The sequence below is a fragment of the Castor canadensis genome, chromosome 13 (genome assembly GCF_047511655.1).
Source record: "Castor canadensis chromosome 13, mCasCan1.hap1v2, whole genome shotgun sequence".
Lineage (NCBI taxonomy): Eukaryota > Metazoa > Chordata > Mammalia > Rodentia > Castoridae > Castor > Castor canadensis.
Window position 1 is genome coordinate 50932957 of NC_133398.1, and position 14366 is coordinate 50947322.

The following is a 14366-nucleotide window of genomic DNA, read 5'->3' on the forward strand; positions in this document are numbered from 1 at the left end:
TAAGTAGAGAACTAAGTTACATGCATGGTTCTCTCTGAGCACTAACGTCATTTTTTCTAACTCCAAAAAGAAAAGTCAACTCAGATTTTGTACTAGTGGGAAAAGTATTAGAAAACAAATCCATGAGATTATTTTACAAGTATATTACATATTGTGCATCTCAAACTTACATAAATTTTTAGAAAAACATATAATTTATATTTAGAAATAAACCACATTATTTATTTTCTTAAATAATAATGTTTCATGTATTTGTTTTAACATTTGAAAGTATCTTCAGATTCCAAGCTTTAAAATAAAGTTTTTATAGTACAGATTCTCAATGATGGTATATATTAAAAACACTTTTCAGTGAGGTTGCAGCTAGCTTTGGTAGCTGATAAACAAAAACTGATCAGTAATTAGATCACAAAACAAATTTATCTTTACTTCAAACAGGAGTTAACAGCAGGAATTTCTAATCAGATGACTGCTTGTTTGGCCATCCTCAGTGGTGGCCAACAATATTTCAAGGACCAAAGTATTTTAATTTCTGTGGCATTGTCATCCTTATCATATAACTCCAAATACATCTTTGGTGGTTGAGTCTATTCTACTACTTTCCAGAAGGAATGAAGTGGATGACTCACATGGGGTATATTTAGGAGTCAAGACTGTTCAGGAAAAAATCATACACCCCCACATTTAATGGGCATAGATTTATTCTCATGATATCTAGAGGTAAAGATGGTAAGAAGGAAGTATAGTTTGAGACATGTTCCTTGAATGAGACCACTCTTCATTTTTACATGTTGTTTTTTCATTATTGGGAGGGGGCAGTGCTTGGGTCTGCACTTGCCAGGCAGGTGCTCTACCACTTGAACCACACCACCAGCCCATCTTTACTTTTACACAACTTATACTAATGTATTTTATGAGGAAAACTAACAAATTTTCTCACTGCAAACACAATGTTTAAAAATTCCATCCTAACATCTAATTCCACAAGTTCACCTCAGAGAAGATGTCATTAAGAAAAGTTCCTAGCATCAACTACTCTTTGAAAGAGGCACTTATATTGGTTCCCAAATGCACAGGTTCAAAGTAAAAAATAGCAAAGAGTACAGAGAAGAGGTCTTGAACTACATGCAAAATTCAAATTGTGTCATTAGTATCACAATAATGCAGAGAGCATCATCAGGTCACTCCTTGCAGGTTGTTGAAGAGCACGAAAACAAAATTGGAGAGTCAGGTGTCCATTGGGTACCAGACCTCTCATCTTGATATTGTAAGTAATAAAAGTACAAACTAGAAGAAAATGTCCCAAAGAAAAATGGTTTTCTGTTCCAAATTTCTCTGAAAAATCTTCAATGACCTTTCTTAAAGGACCATGAAGACTTTATGAATACAATTAGATCTATTGTTCTCTGAAATCATGTATGTACTACATATGCCTACCCTATCTCCACCATTATTATAATGATGATTCCATCATAAACAGATACTAAGCCTCCAAAGTGATAAACACCTGGCTAAAAGGCCAGGACTCAAGGTTGAAAAAATAATTTTTATGATCAGAAGTATTTTACAAATTCCTAAAGAGGTAGTCCTTGGAGTAAATAGGTCAGGTACCCCAGACCACGTGTCTGGTGGTAAGTTTGGTAGGTAGAAATGAGAGTATACACACACATAAAGAAGAACAAGAACTATTGGACTCATAGACTCAAAATACATTAATTTTAAACCTGATGTAGACTCTAATTATTATATTCCAGGATGTCAAAATCAAACAGAATCAGAATGCATTGTCACATAAAAACAGATAGGTATACAGGAAGCAAATGATCCTTTCCCACTTCTCTGTGTGTCTGAGGAGACACCAAAGAATCAAAGCATAAGAGTTTTCATGAAATGAGAGATAACATCTGCATGAATCCTTCTAGTTGGAGGAAAAAATCTGAGAAAGAGCTGCTGTATAAATTACTCTTGAACGGATACTCTTGGTACTGATGATAACACAGTAAATAAGACTGTTAGAGTTCTTAAAGAGCTGATTTGTTAATGATGTTCCCATACCAATTAAGGAGTTGGATCTAGTGGTATAGCACATGCCTAGCAACCTTAGGGCCCTGAGTTCAAATCACAGTACCAAAACAAAAAAGAAGGTATTCCCATTTTGATAAAAATCAGTACAAAATAATGTTATCTAAAGGCTCAGGTGACTTAACCCCCTACAAAAAACATTTATCTACCTATGAACTTACAATACTGGTGATTTCTTCTGTTTGATAAAAAAAAAATCTACTTTGTTTGGAACTTATAAATTAGTTTACGTTAATTATACTTAAATTCAAATATGCAAAGAAAGATTCAAATTGATGACATTGAATGAGTCACATGTTATTGTTGGTAATGGTGTCATTTCTAATGATGCCAAAATTTGTTCTTCCAGATTACACAAATCTGAGAGGTTATGATAGTCTTTGGTACTCAACAGCCCTATTCTATCCAAAAAAATTTGGTTCCTTAGTATTCTTTCTTCTTGTTTGGTTAGCATCGGAGTCACAAGACAAGCATTGACACTGTCTTCCTGGAAGATAGACAAATATTTGAAAATTAGGACATGGTGAGTAGATGGGTTAAGGAAGAAATTTCCTCATTTCTTGGATCTCAAAGCCATATTGTTGAATGTGACCTCCAGATAATATGGGCTGTCATTGGCCATCTGGTTGGTTCTGGTGATATTCGAGCATGAAAACTTTTGAATGTAACATAGGTTTTTAAAATTAAGGCAAACTGTTGATGTATTATTGTATAATTCTACAAATGTGTTAGTAACATGTCAGTAATCTGGGAAATCCTGAAAGAAGCTGTTGACAATGTTCTGACGAATAGTAGCTAGTGAAGTTAAAAAAATTTTTTTCCAAATGAAACAAAAGTAAAAGTAAATTACAAAAGTGAAGAATTGTTACCTTAAGTAATATCATTCTTAATTCTTCTTTTAATAAGAAAAGTAAATTTCTTACTTTTCATATGTAGAGTAGAACTGCATATATGATATATACATAAATATGTAGTATATACATGTCCATTCCATTTAATGGTAATTTCAGTAAGAAATATTTTATACAGAAGATTTGGAAGAGGGGAACAGAGGAAGTGATAATGAAAATCAAAGTGGGTGAGAAACACTGTGCAAAATGCAAGTAGAAAATGCATAAAGGAAGTAAAAAGAGAAGCAGAAAGTAAGGGGAGGGCAATCAGAAAATGGAACATGGAACGTTCCCTACTTAAGTCAAATGAGCACATCAGGTCTTCAGAGAACCTAGGGCTAAGGTCCAGGATCACCCACCTCAGCCAGGGAACAGCATCTGCAACATCCCCAATGGCCTTGTTCTTTGCTTTACTAGTGGCCCTACTGGTGCTCAGCTGCAGGTCAACCAGTTCCCTGGGCTCTGACCTGCCACAGACCTATGTTCTGGAAAATAGGAGGGCCTTGATACTCCTGGGACAAATGAGGAGAACCTCTTCTTTCTCCTGCATGAAGGATAGAAATGACTTTGGATTCCCCAGGGAAGAGTTCAATGGCAACAAGGCCCAGAATGCACAATCCATCTCTGTCCTCCATGAGATGACCCAGCAGATCTACAACCTCTTCAACACAAAGGACTCCTCCGCTGCTTGGGAGAAGACCCTTCTGCACAAATTCTGCACTAGCTTATCTCAGCAGCTGAAAGACCTGGAAGTCTGTTTGACACAGGAGGTAGGAGAGGAAGAGCCTCCCCTGATGCATGAAGATTCCACACTGGCTGTGAGGAAATACTTCCAAAAGATCTCTCTCTACCTGAAAGAGAAAAAATACAGCCCTTGTGCCTGGGAAGTTGTCAGAATAGAAATCATGAGAGCCTTCTCTTCTTCTACAAACTTATAAGAACATTTAAAGATTGAGACCTGGTCCAACATGTAAATGGCCCTCAGTGACTAATGTAACCAATCTCCTTTCCACAATTCTGCAATTACAAAGTCTCATTTCTGCTGTAATGTGCCATGAATTCCATATATTTGAAAAATGGTTTCAGGAGTATTAAGCAATATTTTGTTCAACACTATAGGCATTTGTTTCTCATATTCATATATTTATATTAATATAAATAATATTAATTATAAATAAATTATTTATATTAATGTATATGTATTTATTAAAACATTTATAAGATTTTAATTATTTTATCTAAATAATATTCTGTGCAACTTTACATTTATTTAATAAAACATTTTTGTTATATGTAATCTATTTATTCATTTTGTTTTGCTTAGTTCATCAGCATTTTACTATAGAATACTTGGAATTGTTAATTCTTTCATTTCTTTGAACTTTTAAATTTTATTTTTAAATTTACATACAACATAAGTGGTACACATAAATGGGTTACAATGTAATGTCAATACTTATATACATGGTATAATGTTTAAGTCAGGATAAACAAATTTTTCCCCTCCAGGTCAAAATCCTCAAAATCCCTTCCCAGAGCTTTTAGAAGTGTGCAGTACATTACTGTTATGTATAACCATCATACTATGCAACTGTACACCAGAGGACCTTGTTCCTATCTTATTGTGCCACATGTACCTATGCACACTGTAGTAATTGTTTTCCTTGCTGTTATGCCATTGGCCAAATTTTCCCCATAATTCTCCTCTCTCCCACTCTCTGAGGCCTTGATAATCACTCTTCTACCTTAATCTTCTAGGAGTTCAACATTGTTGGATTCCACATCTGAATATGAACATGTGGTACTCTTTTGTCTTTACCTGACTTATATCACTTAACATCATGACCTCCAGATCCATCCATGTTGCTGCAAATGCCAGGATTTCATTCTTTTTTATGGCTATAGAATATTTCATGGTGTGTATGCACCACATTTTCTTCATCCATTCATTCATGGATGGGCAGTTAAGGTGATTTCATATTTATCAATTGTGAATAGTGCTACAACAAACATAGGTGTGCAGGTATCTCCATAGTATGCTGACTTTGATTCCTTTCAGTATATCCATGAGTGAGTAGAGCAGGATCATATGGTATTTCTAATTTTTGAAGAAACTCCGTGCTGATTTCATGGTGGCTAGAATAATTTACATTCCCACCAACATTATGTAAATGTTCCACTTTCATTGTATCCTCACCAGCAACAGTTATTGTTGGGTTTCTTGTTGATAGACACTCTGAGATCAAACCTTAATGTAGTTTGGGTTAGCATTTTATTTATGGCCAAGGATAGTAAACATTTTTCATGTATTTATTGGTCATTGATACTTCATTTGCCCATTCATTGGTTCTTTGGAATTTTTGATCTCTTTATATATTTGGGATAATCCCTTGTCATATGAATAGCTAGCAAAGATTTTCTCCTATTCTAAAAGCTGTCTCTACACTGTAGTAATTGTTTCCCTTGCTGTTCAGAAGCTATTTAGTTTGATGCTATTTCATTTCTCAGTTCTTTACTTAATTTCCTGAGCTATTAGAGTACTATGCCAAATTACTTTCCTCAACTGAATATATATCCTTTTTCCTCAATCCCTCTTCTTTAGTTTTCCCTGGCATTGCCAAAATTTGGCCCAATTTCTCACAGTCAATCTGTATAATCAACCTATCAGCCAATTCTACAAATAAAAGTCATCAGGAAACTGGCAAGGTAAATCTTCACCACAAGAACCATGCGGGAAAAGTAGGTGCCCAAACAAGGAAGGTGCCTAGCATGAGACTGGCTGAGAAAAATGCTGGCATCCAGGGAGCAAAAGTGGAGCCATAGTGTGTGGCATGCCTCTGAACAAAGACAATCCCCTCACACACTGGGAGCCCACATGCCAGAACTGGTGGCAGAGCAAGCCAGCACCAAGCAGGTATTCACCAGGAAATATTTACTGGGACCCAAAAGTGTAGTTGCACCACATTGTGGTGTATCTTTGAACACAGACCCTCCATGGAATTGTTGCAACCATCATCCCTGTTAGTAAAGGACAGCACCAAACAAGTATCCATCAGGGAAAATTTACTGGGACCTGGCAGCAGCCCACAGAGTTTCCAGGAAATGTGACACCATGTGGCCAAAGAAATTGCTGAGCTGAGCTTGCAGCAATAGCAGTGGCAGCCATGGCAACACCAATAGGGAACTGTACTTCCAACCCCTCCAGAAACCTCCACACATGAGGAAACCTGGACAAAACCCTGCACTTCTGTACATGTTTTATAGTCTGTAACTGGATCCTCTTTAGATCTCCAAATACTCCCCTCTCCCCAGCATTCCAGAGGCAGGTATCCATTTAGCCTGCCATCTAGTGGACTGAAAGACACAGGGTGGGGATAGAAGATTAACTGCTCCAAAGAGCAAAAGAAAATTAACAATTTTTATGTAAATCTTGTGTTTGTTGCTGCTAAATCTGTGATGTAGATTTTTTACACATTTTTATAGCTTCTTTTTCTGTACACCCCCGAACAGTTTTGCATTCTTGTTCCCCAGTTTCCCTTCTGTCTACCCACCCATAATTCTCCTTCACTACCAATACTTTTAATAGATAGATTTCCAGATTTTTTTATTTCTGCAGTGTTTCTATTTGTTTATCTGTTCAATTTTCTCCATTGTTCTTCTCCCTATCTCACCTGTCTTAATACTACCTTGCCTTTTCTACCTATTCCAGTCTGCTTCTCAACTAACCCCTTCCGTCAGCTCATCTACCACCCCTTTCTGCTACATAAACTTTTTTGCCACATGTTATCTACTAGAGCTAGCCCCCTATCTCACACTCATCACAACTTATACTATCTTTTGTCGTCTAGGAACAGGAAGATTTATCTTTGCTCCAATAGACAGCTAAAGATACTGGAAATGTAGCAGTAATCGACATTTGTTGGGGATTACTATAATTTCAAGGCTGCAGCTTAACAACTGTGAAAGCTTTTTCAGCTAAGCCTCCTCACCCTATGTGGAAAACGGTGTAGAATCCAGCATCTTGAGAACAATAAACTGAAGGGCTTGCTATTGAGCCACTACCCCCTCCCACCTAGAGACACATACAACATACATACACACACACACACACACACACACACACACACACACACAAAATAAAATAAAATAAAATAAACAGAGCTCAAGTCCCTTATAGTCTTTCTGAAAACCTCAGCTAAAAGAAACAAAGGACCGGAACCTCCAGCCAAACACGACCCAAAGGCATAAATCTCATCATACAAACATGAACCAACGGGTCATTAGGGTTGTGTACACAGACAGTCAGGCAAACATCTCAGCAATAACATAAAATGCTCAGAGGTATTTTACAAATTCCTGAAGAGGTAGTCCTTAGAGTAAGTAGGTCAGGCACTCCAGGCCATATGTCTGGCTGTATGTTTGATAGGTAGAAATGAGAGTATGCACACATATAAAGAAGAATGAGAACGATTGGACCCATAGACTCAAAATCCATTGATTTTAAACATTGATCTAGAACTCTAATTATTATATGCCAGGATTTCAAAACCAAACAGAAATGGAATGTGTTGTCTCACAAAAAATGGTGTATCTAGAGGAAGCAAATGATCCTTTCCCATTTCTCTGTGTGTCTGAGAAGACACCAAAAAATCAAAGGATAAGAGTTCACATGAAACACTGTATGCACATATGAATAAATGAATAAATGAAAAAAAAGAAAGAAAAAGCAATCAACAGAAAATTTAAAGTTGAATTAAAAGTAGGAAAAATAAACTTCCCCACAAAAAAAGAGTTTACATGAAATGAAGTACTTTTCAGTAGGAAGAAAAATTCTGAGAAATAGCTGCTGTATAAATTACTCTTGAATTATTACACTGGGTAATGATGATTTCTTAGTAAATAAGACTATTAGAGAGTTCTTGAAGTCCTGATTTGTTAGAGATGCTCCCATATCAGTTAGGGAATTGGCTCCAGTGGTAGAGCACATACCTAGAAAGGTAGTGGCCCCGAGATCAAACCACAGTACCAAACAAAATAAACAAACACAACACAAAACAAAACAAAAAACCACCCCCCCAAAGATATGGTATTCCCATTTTCTATACCAACCAATGCAATAGAAGGTACTAAATGACTTAGGTCACCTAACTCCCTATACAACATATGTATCTAGTTATGAACTTACAACAAAGATGATTTCTTTTGTTTGACAAGAATCTATTTTGTTTGGAACCTGTGAACTTCATTTGGGTAAGTTGCATCTAAATTCAAATATACAAAGAAAGATTCAAATTGATGTCATTGAATGAATTACATGTTATTGTTGGTCATTACATCACTTCTTACAATGCAAAAACGCATTTTTCAGGATTGCACAAATCTGAGAAAGTATGATAGAATGTGGTCCTCCAAAGGCTGATCCTATCCAACAAAATCAAGTTCCTTAGTATTCCTTTTTTTCCATTGGGTTATCACTGAGTCACAAGAGAAACACTGACATTGTTTTCATGGAAGACAGACAAATATTTGCAAGATTAGAACACATGGTGAATGGTCCAACATGCAAATAGCTCTCAGTGACTATTCAACTGGATCCCATTTCCACAATTCTGTGATTACAAACAGTCATTTCTGCTGTAATTGTGACATGAATTCAATCTATCAGTCAAAGGTTTCAGCAGTTTTTCTTAGAAAACATTTTTTTAATAAACACTGTGTCAAAATGGAAATTGCTTAGTGTCATTTTCCACAATATAGAATTTTTAGAGACATCATTTCTTTTCCACAATTTAACACATTCTTATAATTTAAAGCCATGAATTCATTGTTATTATACATTCCTTACCTTATTTATTTTATTTTTTAATTGTTTATACATTTATTCATATGTGCATACATTGTTTGGGCCTTCTCTACCCCCTGCCCTGCACATACCCTTTCCCACCCCCTTGCTTCCAAGTAGAACCTGTTCTGTCCTCTTCTCCAATTTTGTTTAAGAGAAAACATAAGAAAGAGATAATAAGAAAGACATAGCATTTTTGCTACCTTGAGATAATGACGGGTATACAGAGAGATTCCTAGAATTGCTTCCATGCACATGTATACTACAACCTAAATTAGTTCATCTCTACCAGATCTCTTCACTACTTCCCAGTCAACTTCCCATAGTGGCCTCTGCCAATTTGAGATTACTATATTTGCTCCTACACAGGGAGCATATCAACCACATGCACATTTCTGGTTTCCTTCCCTTTCCCTATTCCTCTCATACACAGTCTCCCCTTAGTGTGTGACCAATGTCCAATAATATTACTACATTTGTTTTAGGTCTATAATCCACATATGAAGGAGAACATGTGATTTTTGGCCTTCTGAGCATGACTGACTTTGCTTAACATAATGTTCTCCAGTTCCATCCATTTACCTGCTAATAAGAAAATTTCATTCTTCTTTGTGGTTGAATAAAATGCTGTTGTGTATAAATACCATATTTGCTTAATCCATTTGTCAGTAGTGGGGCATCTTGGCTATTTTCATAGCTTGGCTATTGTGAATAGTGCTAGGCTCAAGAACAATAGACTTTCAGTCTTAGTTTAAGTTCTGGAGTTATTCCTCCAGCATCCAGTCCTGGTATTGGTATATAAGCAGAAGTTCTAACGTGGGCTCACCAGGTGACTGGCTTGTGAGTAATATTTTGTTCTTCTGTCCACCAGTTTAATTGAAATTGTGAGGTGAGGTAGCTTTGCCAGATCATGCAAGGTGGTCAGAGCTATTGTTTTTCCCAGATGGCAGCTGTGTTATCCTTCAGGTGTTTTGTCAGCAACTCCCCCAGTGAGGCGGGGCAGTTCAGTTTTGAATGCTGCCTTCTGGTTCAGGAGATCATCTCTGTGATCCACTACCTGCCCTGCTTTGGGAAGTGGCTTGTCATTGTGTTTGTTCAGTGAGAGTTCAGTACTGAGAGTTTAGTTCTTTGCCCGCCCCCTCCTTTTTCTCTGGGACAGGTTCAGTGTTCTACTTGCCCCCTCCACTGTCCATGTTTGATTACAGTTTGCTGTTTGTTTTTCAGTTTTGCAGGGCCGTTCGGTTTTGGATGCTGCTTTCTGGCTTAGTAGATCAGCTCTGTGATCTCTGTGGTGGCTTGTCTGCCTGCTCTCAGCCTTTGCTGCCTTTCCTGCATTTATTTACTGAGAGTTCAGTGCTGAGAGTTTAGTTCTTTGCCCTGCCCCCTTTCTCTGGGACAGGTTGAGGGTTCCATCTGCCCCCTCTGCTGTCTGTGCTAGATTACAGTTAGCTGTTAGTTTTTCAGTTTTCTTGGGAGGGAAATCAGACTGCCTGGGGGCTGCACTGGTTTATGTTCCCAAGGATGGGTAGGGGATTCCCATGTGGTACATGGTGCTCACCTGTTCATTCAACCAATTGACATGCAGGCAAGTTTGGAGCTGGCAGCAGGGAGAAATGGCCCCAGCTTTTCTCAGTGCAGCACAGTGTGGGGAGGCTTTCCACAGGCTAGGGGTTCAGGATGTTGCAGAGTTTGATTCTGGTTGATGTTCTATTTCCACTTTATGGAGGAAGGGGCAAATAGGACAAAAAGCGGGGCAAAGAGAAATCATCTTGAGGGAAGAAGGGTTCCCCAGGGTTGGACCTGTCTTCCTGCTGTGCTGCGTTTCACAGCTGTTAGGTGCAATTAAAGGCTGATTTGAATGTCAGTCTTTGAACTTTTTTCTACACCTAATGTGATGGCAGTTATTTTGGCTAGAAGCAGTCAGAATTACCCAGGTGTGGCTCCAACATCTCAGGGAGGTTTTTGGAGTCACAGAGCTTAGGCTTTCTGCTGCCTTACCCTAGTCACCACCCAGGATCCTCCAGTTTCAGCAGTTTTAAGCAACATTTTATTCAACTCAGTTGGCATCTGTTTCTCATATTCAGAGTTATATGTATTATTAATCTAAATATGTATTTAAGCATTTATAAGATTTTCATTTTTTCTCTATATGAAGTCTGTACAACTTTACATTTAATTTAATAAAACATTTTTGTTATATGTAATCAATCTATTATTGTATCCTGCTTTTTTTCATCAAATTTTTGCTATGGAATACTTGAAATTGTTAATTCTTTCATTCATTTTAAATTTTTAAATTTTATTTTTAAATTCACATGAAAACAAAGATGGGTACACATGAATGGACTATGATGTCCTGTCAATACATATATATATTATATAATGTTTAATTCAGGATAAACAAGTTATTCTGTCCATCATTTATAATCTGTTTAAAATCCTCAAAAGTCCCTTCCTGTAGCTTTCGAAGTATAAAGTACAATAGTCTTATACATAATCACCATCTCTGCAACAATATTCCAGAGCACCTTGCTCCTATCAAATTTTACCTTATACCCTCTGGTCAACCTTTACCCAGCTTTCCCCTCTCTCTCTCACTCTCTGATGCCTCTGTTAACAATCCTCTAGTCTAATCTTCCAAGAGATCTACTAGAACTAATACCCTATCTCCCACCCATCACAACCCTTACTATCTTTAGTATTCTAGGTCCAAGTAAATTTATCTTTGATCCAATAGACAACAAAGATACTGAAACAGTAGCAGTAATTGATACTCATTGGGGATTACTGTAATTTCAAAGCTGCAGATTAACCTGTGAAAATTTTAGCAGCTAAGCCTCCCTACTCTTTGTGGAAGAGGAGGTAGAATTTAGCCTCTTGTGAACAATAAGCTTAAGGGTTTACTATTGAGCTACTACCCCTCCTTGCCTTCTAGAGACAGCAAAACATACCAGAGCTCAATCACCATCCAGTCCTGTATGGTCTTTCTTAAAACCTCAATTAAAGAGACATAGGGAACTGGAAACTCCAACCAAAAATGACTCCAGATGCATAAATCTCAACAAAGAAACATGAACCAACAAGGCAACAACCTTCCTTCAAAAACCAATTCCACCACTAAGGATCTAAACAACAGCAAAGAGGAGACAACATCAAATATTGAATTCTAAAAAATAATAGTAAAAATGATCAATGAGCTCAAAGAGGAGCACACAAACTAGTGATTGAACTCAAAAAAGGATATGAATAAAGAACTGAAAGAACTTAAAGAGAATTCAAACAACAAATGAAATTTAAAAAACCATGAAATATGAAATCAATAAAGAGATAGAAATCCTGATCAACAACAGGAAATGAATTTGAAATGAACAGCTCAGTATCTCAAATAAGAACCTAAATTGAAAGCTTGAGTAACAAAGTGGAGCAACTTGAAAATAGAGTGTCAGGAACAGAAGATAAAGTAGAGGAATTAGATCAAACAGTCAAATACCATGAAAAAATGCTAAGAAAATATGATTGGAACATGTGAGGTATCTGGAACACCATCAAAAAAATCCACAGCTATGGGTATAGACGAAAGGAAGAGATACAAACTAAAGGCATAGATAACTTACTCAATAAAATAATAGCTGAAAACTTCCCCAGCCTTGAGAAATGGAGGGACATCCAAGTACAGGAGGCTTACAGAATAGCAAACTGTCAGTACCATAAAAAACACAGCCAAATATATCATAATCAAAATATTCAATAACAGAACAAAGAAAGAATACTGAAAACTGTATAAGAGAAATGACAAGTCACATATAAAGGCAGACCAATTAGAATAACATCAGGTTTCCCAACAGAAATTCTAAATATAAGAAGATTATGGAATTACATATTTCAGAACCTGAAAGGAAACAAAACAATTGTCAACCTACACTAGTGTATCCAGCAAAACTATCTTTACAGTGAAGTAGAAATGAAAACTTGCACAACAAACAAAAATTAAAGGAATTCATGACTAGCATACCAGCAATGCAAAAAATATTTAAATGTTTCCTACACAGAGAAGAAGAAACTAGAATCAGTCATGAAAATGCAAGAAAGAAAAAAAACCCTTTGACCAAGCAGACTAGCAAAACAAGGAATAGGGGAAAAGTAAACATCAGAGGAATAAATTACTAGAAACATCATACATCTCTCAGTAATAATACTGAATATTAATGCCCTCAATGTCCCAATCAAAAGACATAGACTATCAAATTGGATTAAAAAACAAGACCCAACCATTTCTTCCTTACAAGAACACATCTCACTGAGAAAAACAAACACTGGCTTAGAGTGAAAAGATGGAAGAAAATTTTCCAAACAAATGGACCCTGAAAACAGGCAGGAGTAGCTATACTTATATCTGACAAAGTAGACTGTAGACTAAAATCAGAACAGACAATGAAGGTCACATTATATTAATAAAAGGAATGATTCATCAAGGGGAAATAACAATTCTTAATATATATGTGTCAAACATTGGTGCACCCATCTACACAAAAAATACTGATCTTAGAAGCACAGATAGACCCCAACACAGTGATAGTTGGAGACCTCAATACCCACTGTCACCAAGAGCTAGGTCACCCAGATAAAAAAACAACAAAAAAACCCCATCAGAATTAATAGACACTTTAGATTAAATGATATGATGGGGGAATACAGAGTAATTCATCCAACTACATTGCAAAACATTCTTCTCAGCAGCTCATGGAATTTTCTCCAAAATAGATCATATTTTAGAGCACAAAGCAAGTCTTAACAAAATTTAAGAAAATTGAAATAACCCCTGTTATCAAATTATATCACAATGAAATAAAGCTAGAACTCAACAACAAAAGAAACTACCAAAAATATTCAAATACATGGAGACTGAAAAACACACTTCTGAATGATCATTGAAGAAATAAGGGAAGAAATCAAAGTTCCTAGAATCTAATGAAAATGAAAATACATCCTACCAGATCCATTGGGACACAGCAAAAGCAGTGCTAAGGGGAAAGTTAACAACCATGAGTGCCTACATTAAAAAGACATCTCCAACAACCTAATGATTCACCATAAGCTTCTAGAAAAACAAGAAGAAACTAAATTCAAAGCTAGTCAACAGAGAGAAATAATTAAAATCAGGGCCTAGATTATGAGCTCAAGACCAAAAACATTATTCAAAGAATCAATGAAACAAAAAGTTGTTTCTTCAGAAAAATTAACAAGACCAATAACCCTTAGCCAACCTGACTAGATGAAAGAGGAAAAAGACCCAAATTAATAAAATCAAAGATAAAAAGGGCATGTAACCACAAATACTGATGAAATCCAGAGGATCATTTGAGAATAATTTGAAAACTTATATTCAAGTAAAGTGGAAAACCTAGAAGAAATGGGTAAATTTCTAGATGCATTTAAGCAACCATAATTGAACCAAAGAGAAAACAACCACCTAAACAGATCTCAAATAAGCAATGAAATTGAAGTGATAATACACTGTCTCCCAACAAAGAAGAGCCCAGGATCTGATAGAT

General features: G+C 36.4%; 1 protein-coding gene across 1 annotated transcript; it reads left to right on the forward strand.

The window, feature by feature from the left end:
• The first annotated feature begins 3364 nt into the window (after window positions 1-3364).
• LOC109702569 (interferon alpha-2-like) lies at window positions 3365-3910 on the forward strand. The gene has a single exon (XM_074052643.1). It carries the CDS (start codon window positions 3365-3367, stop codon window positions 3908-3910), a length of 546 nt encoding a protein of 181 aa, XP_073908744.1.
• The last annotated feature ends 10456 nt before the right edge of the window (window positions 3911-14366 follow it).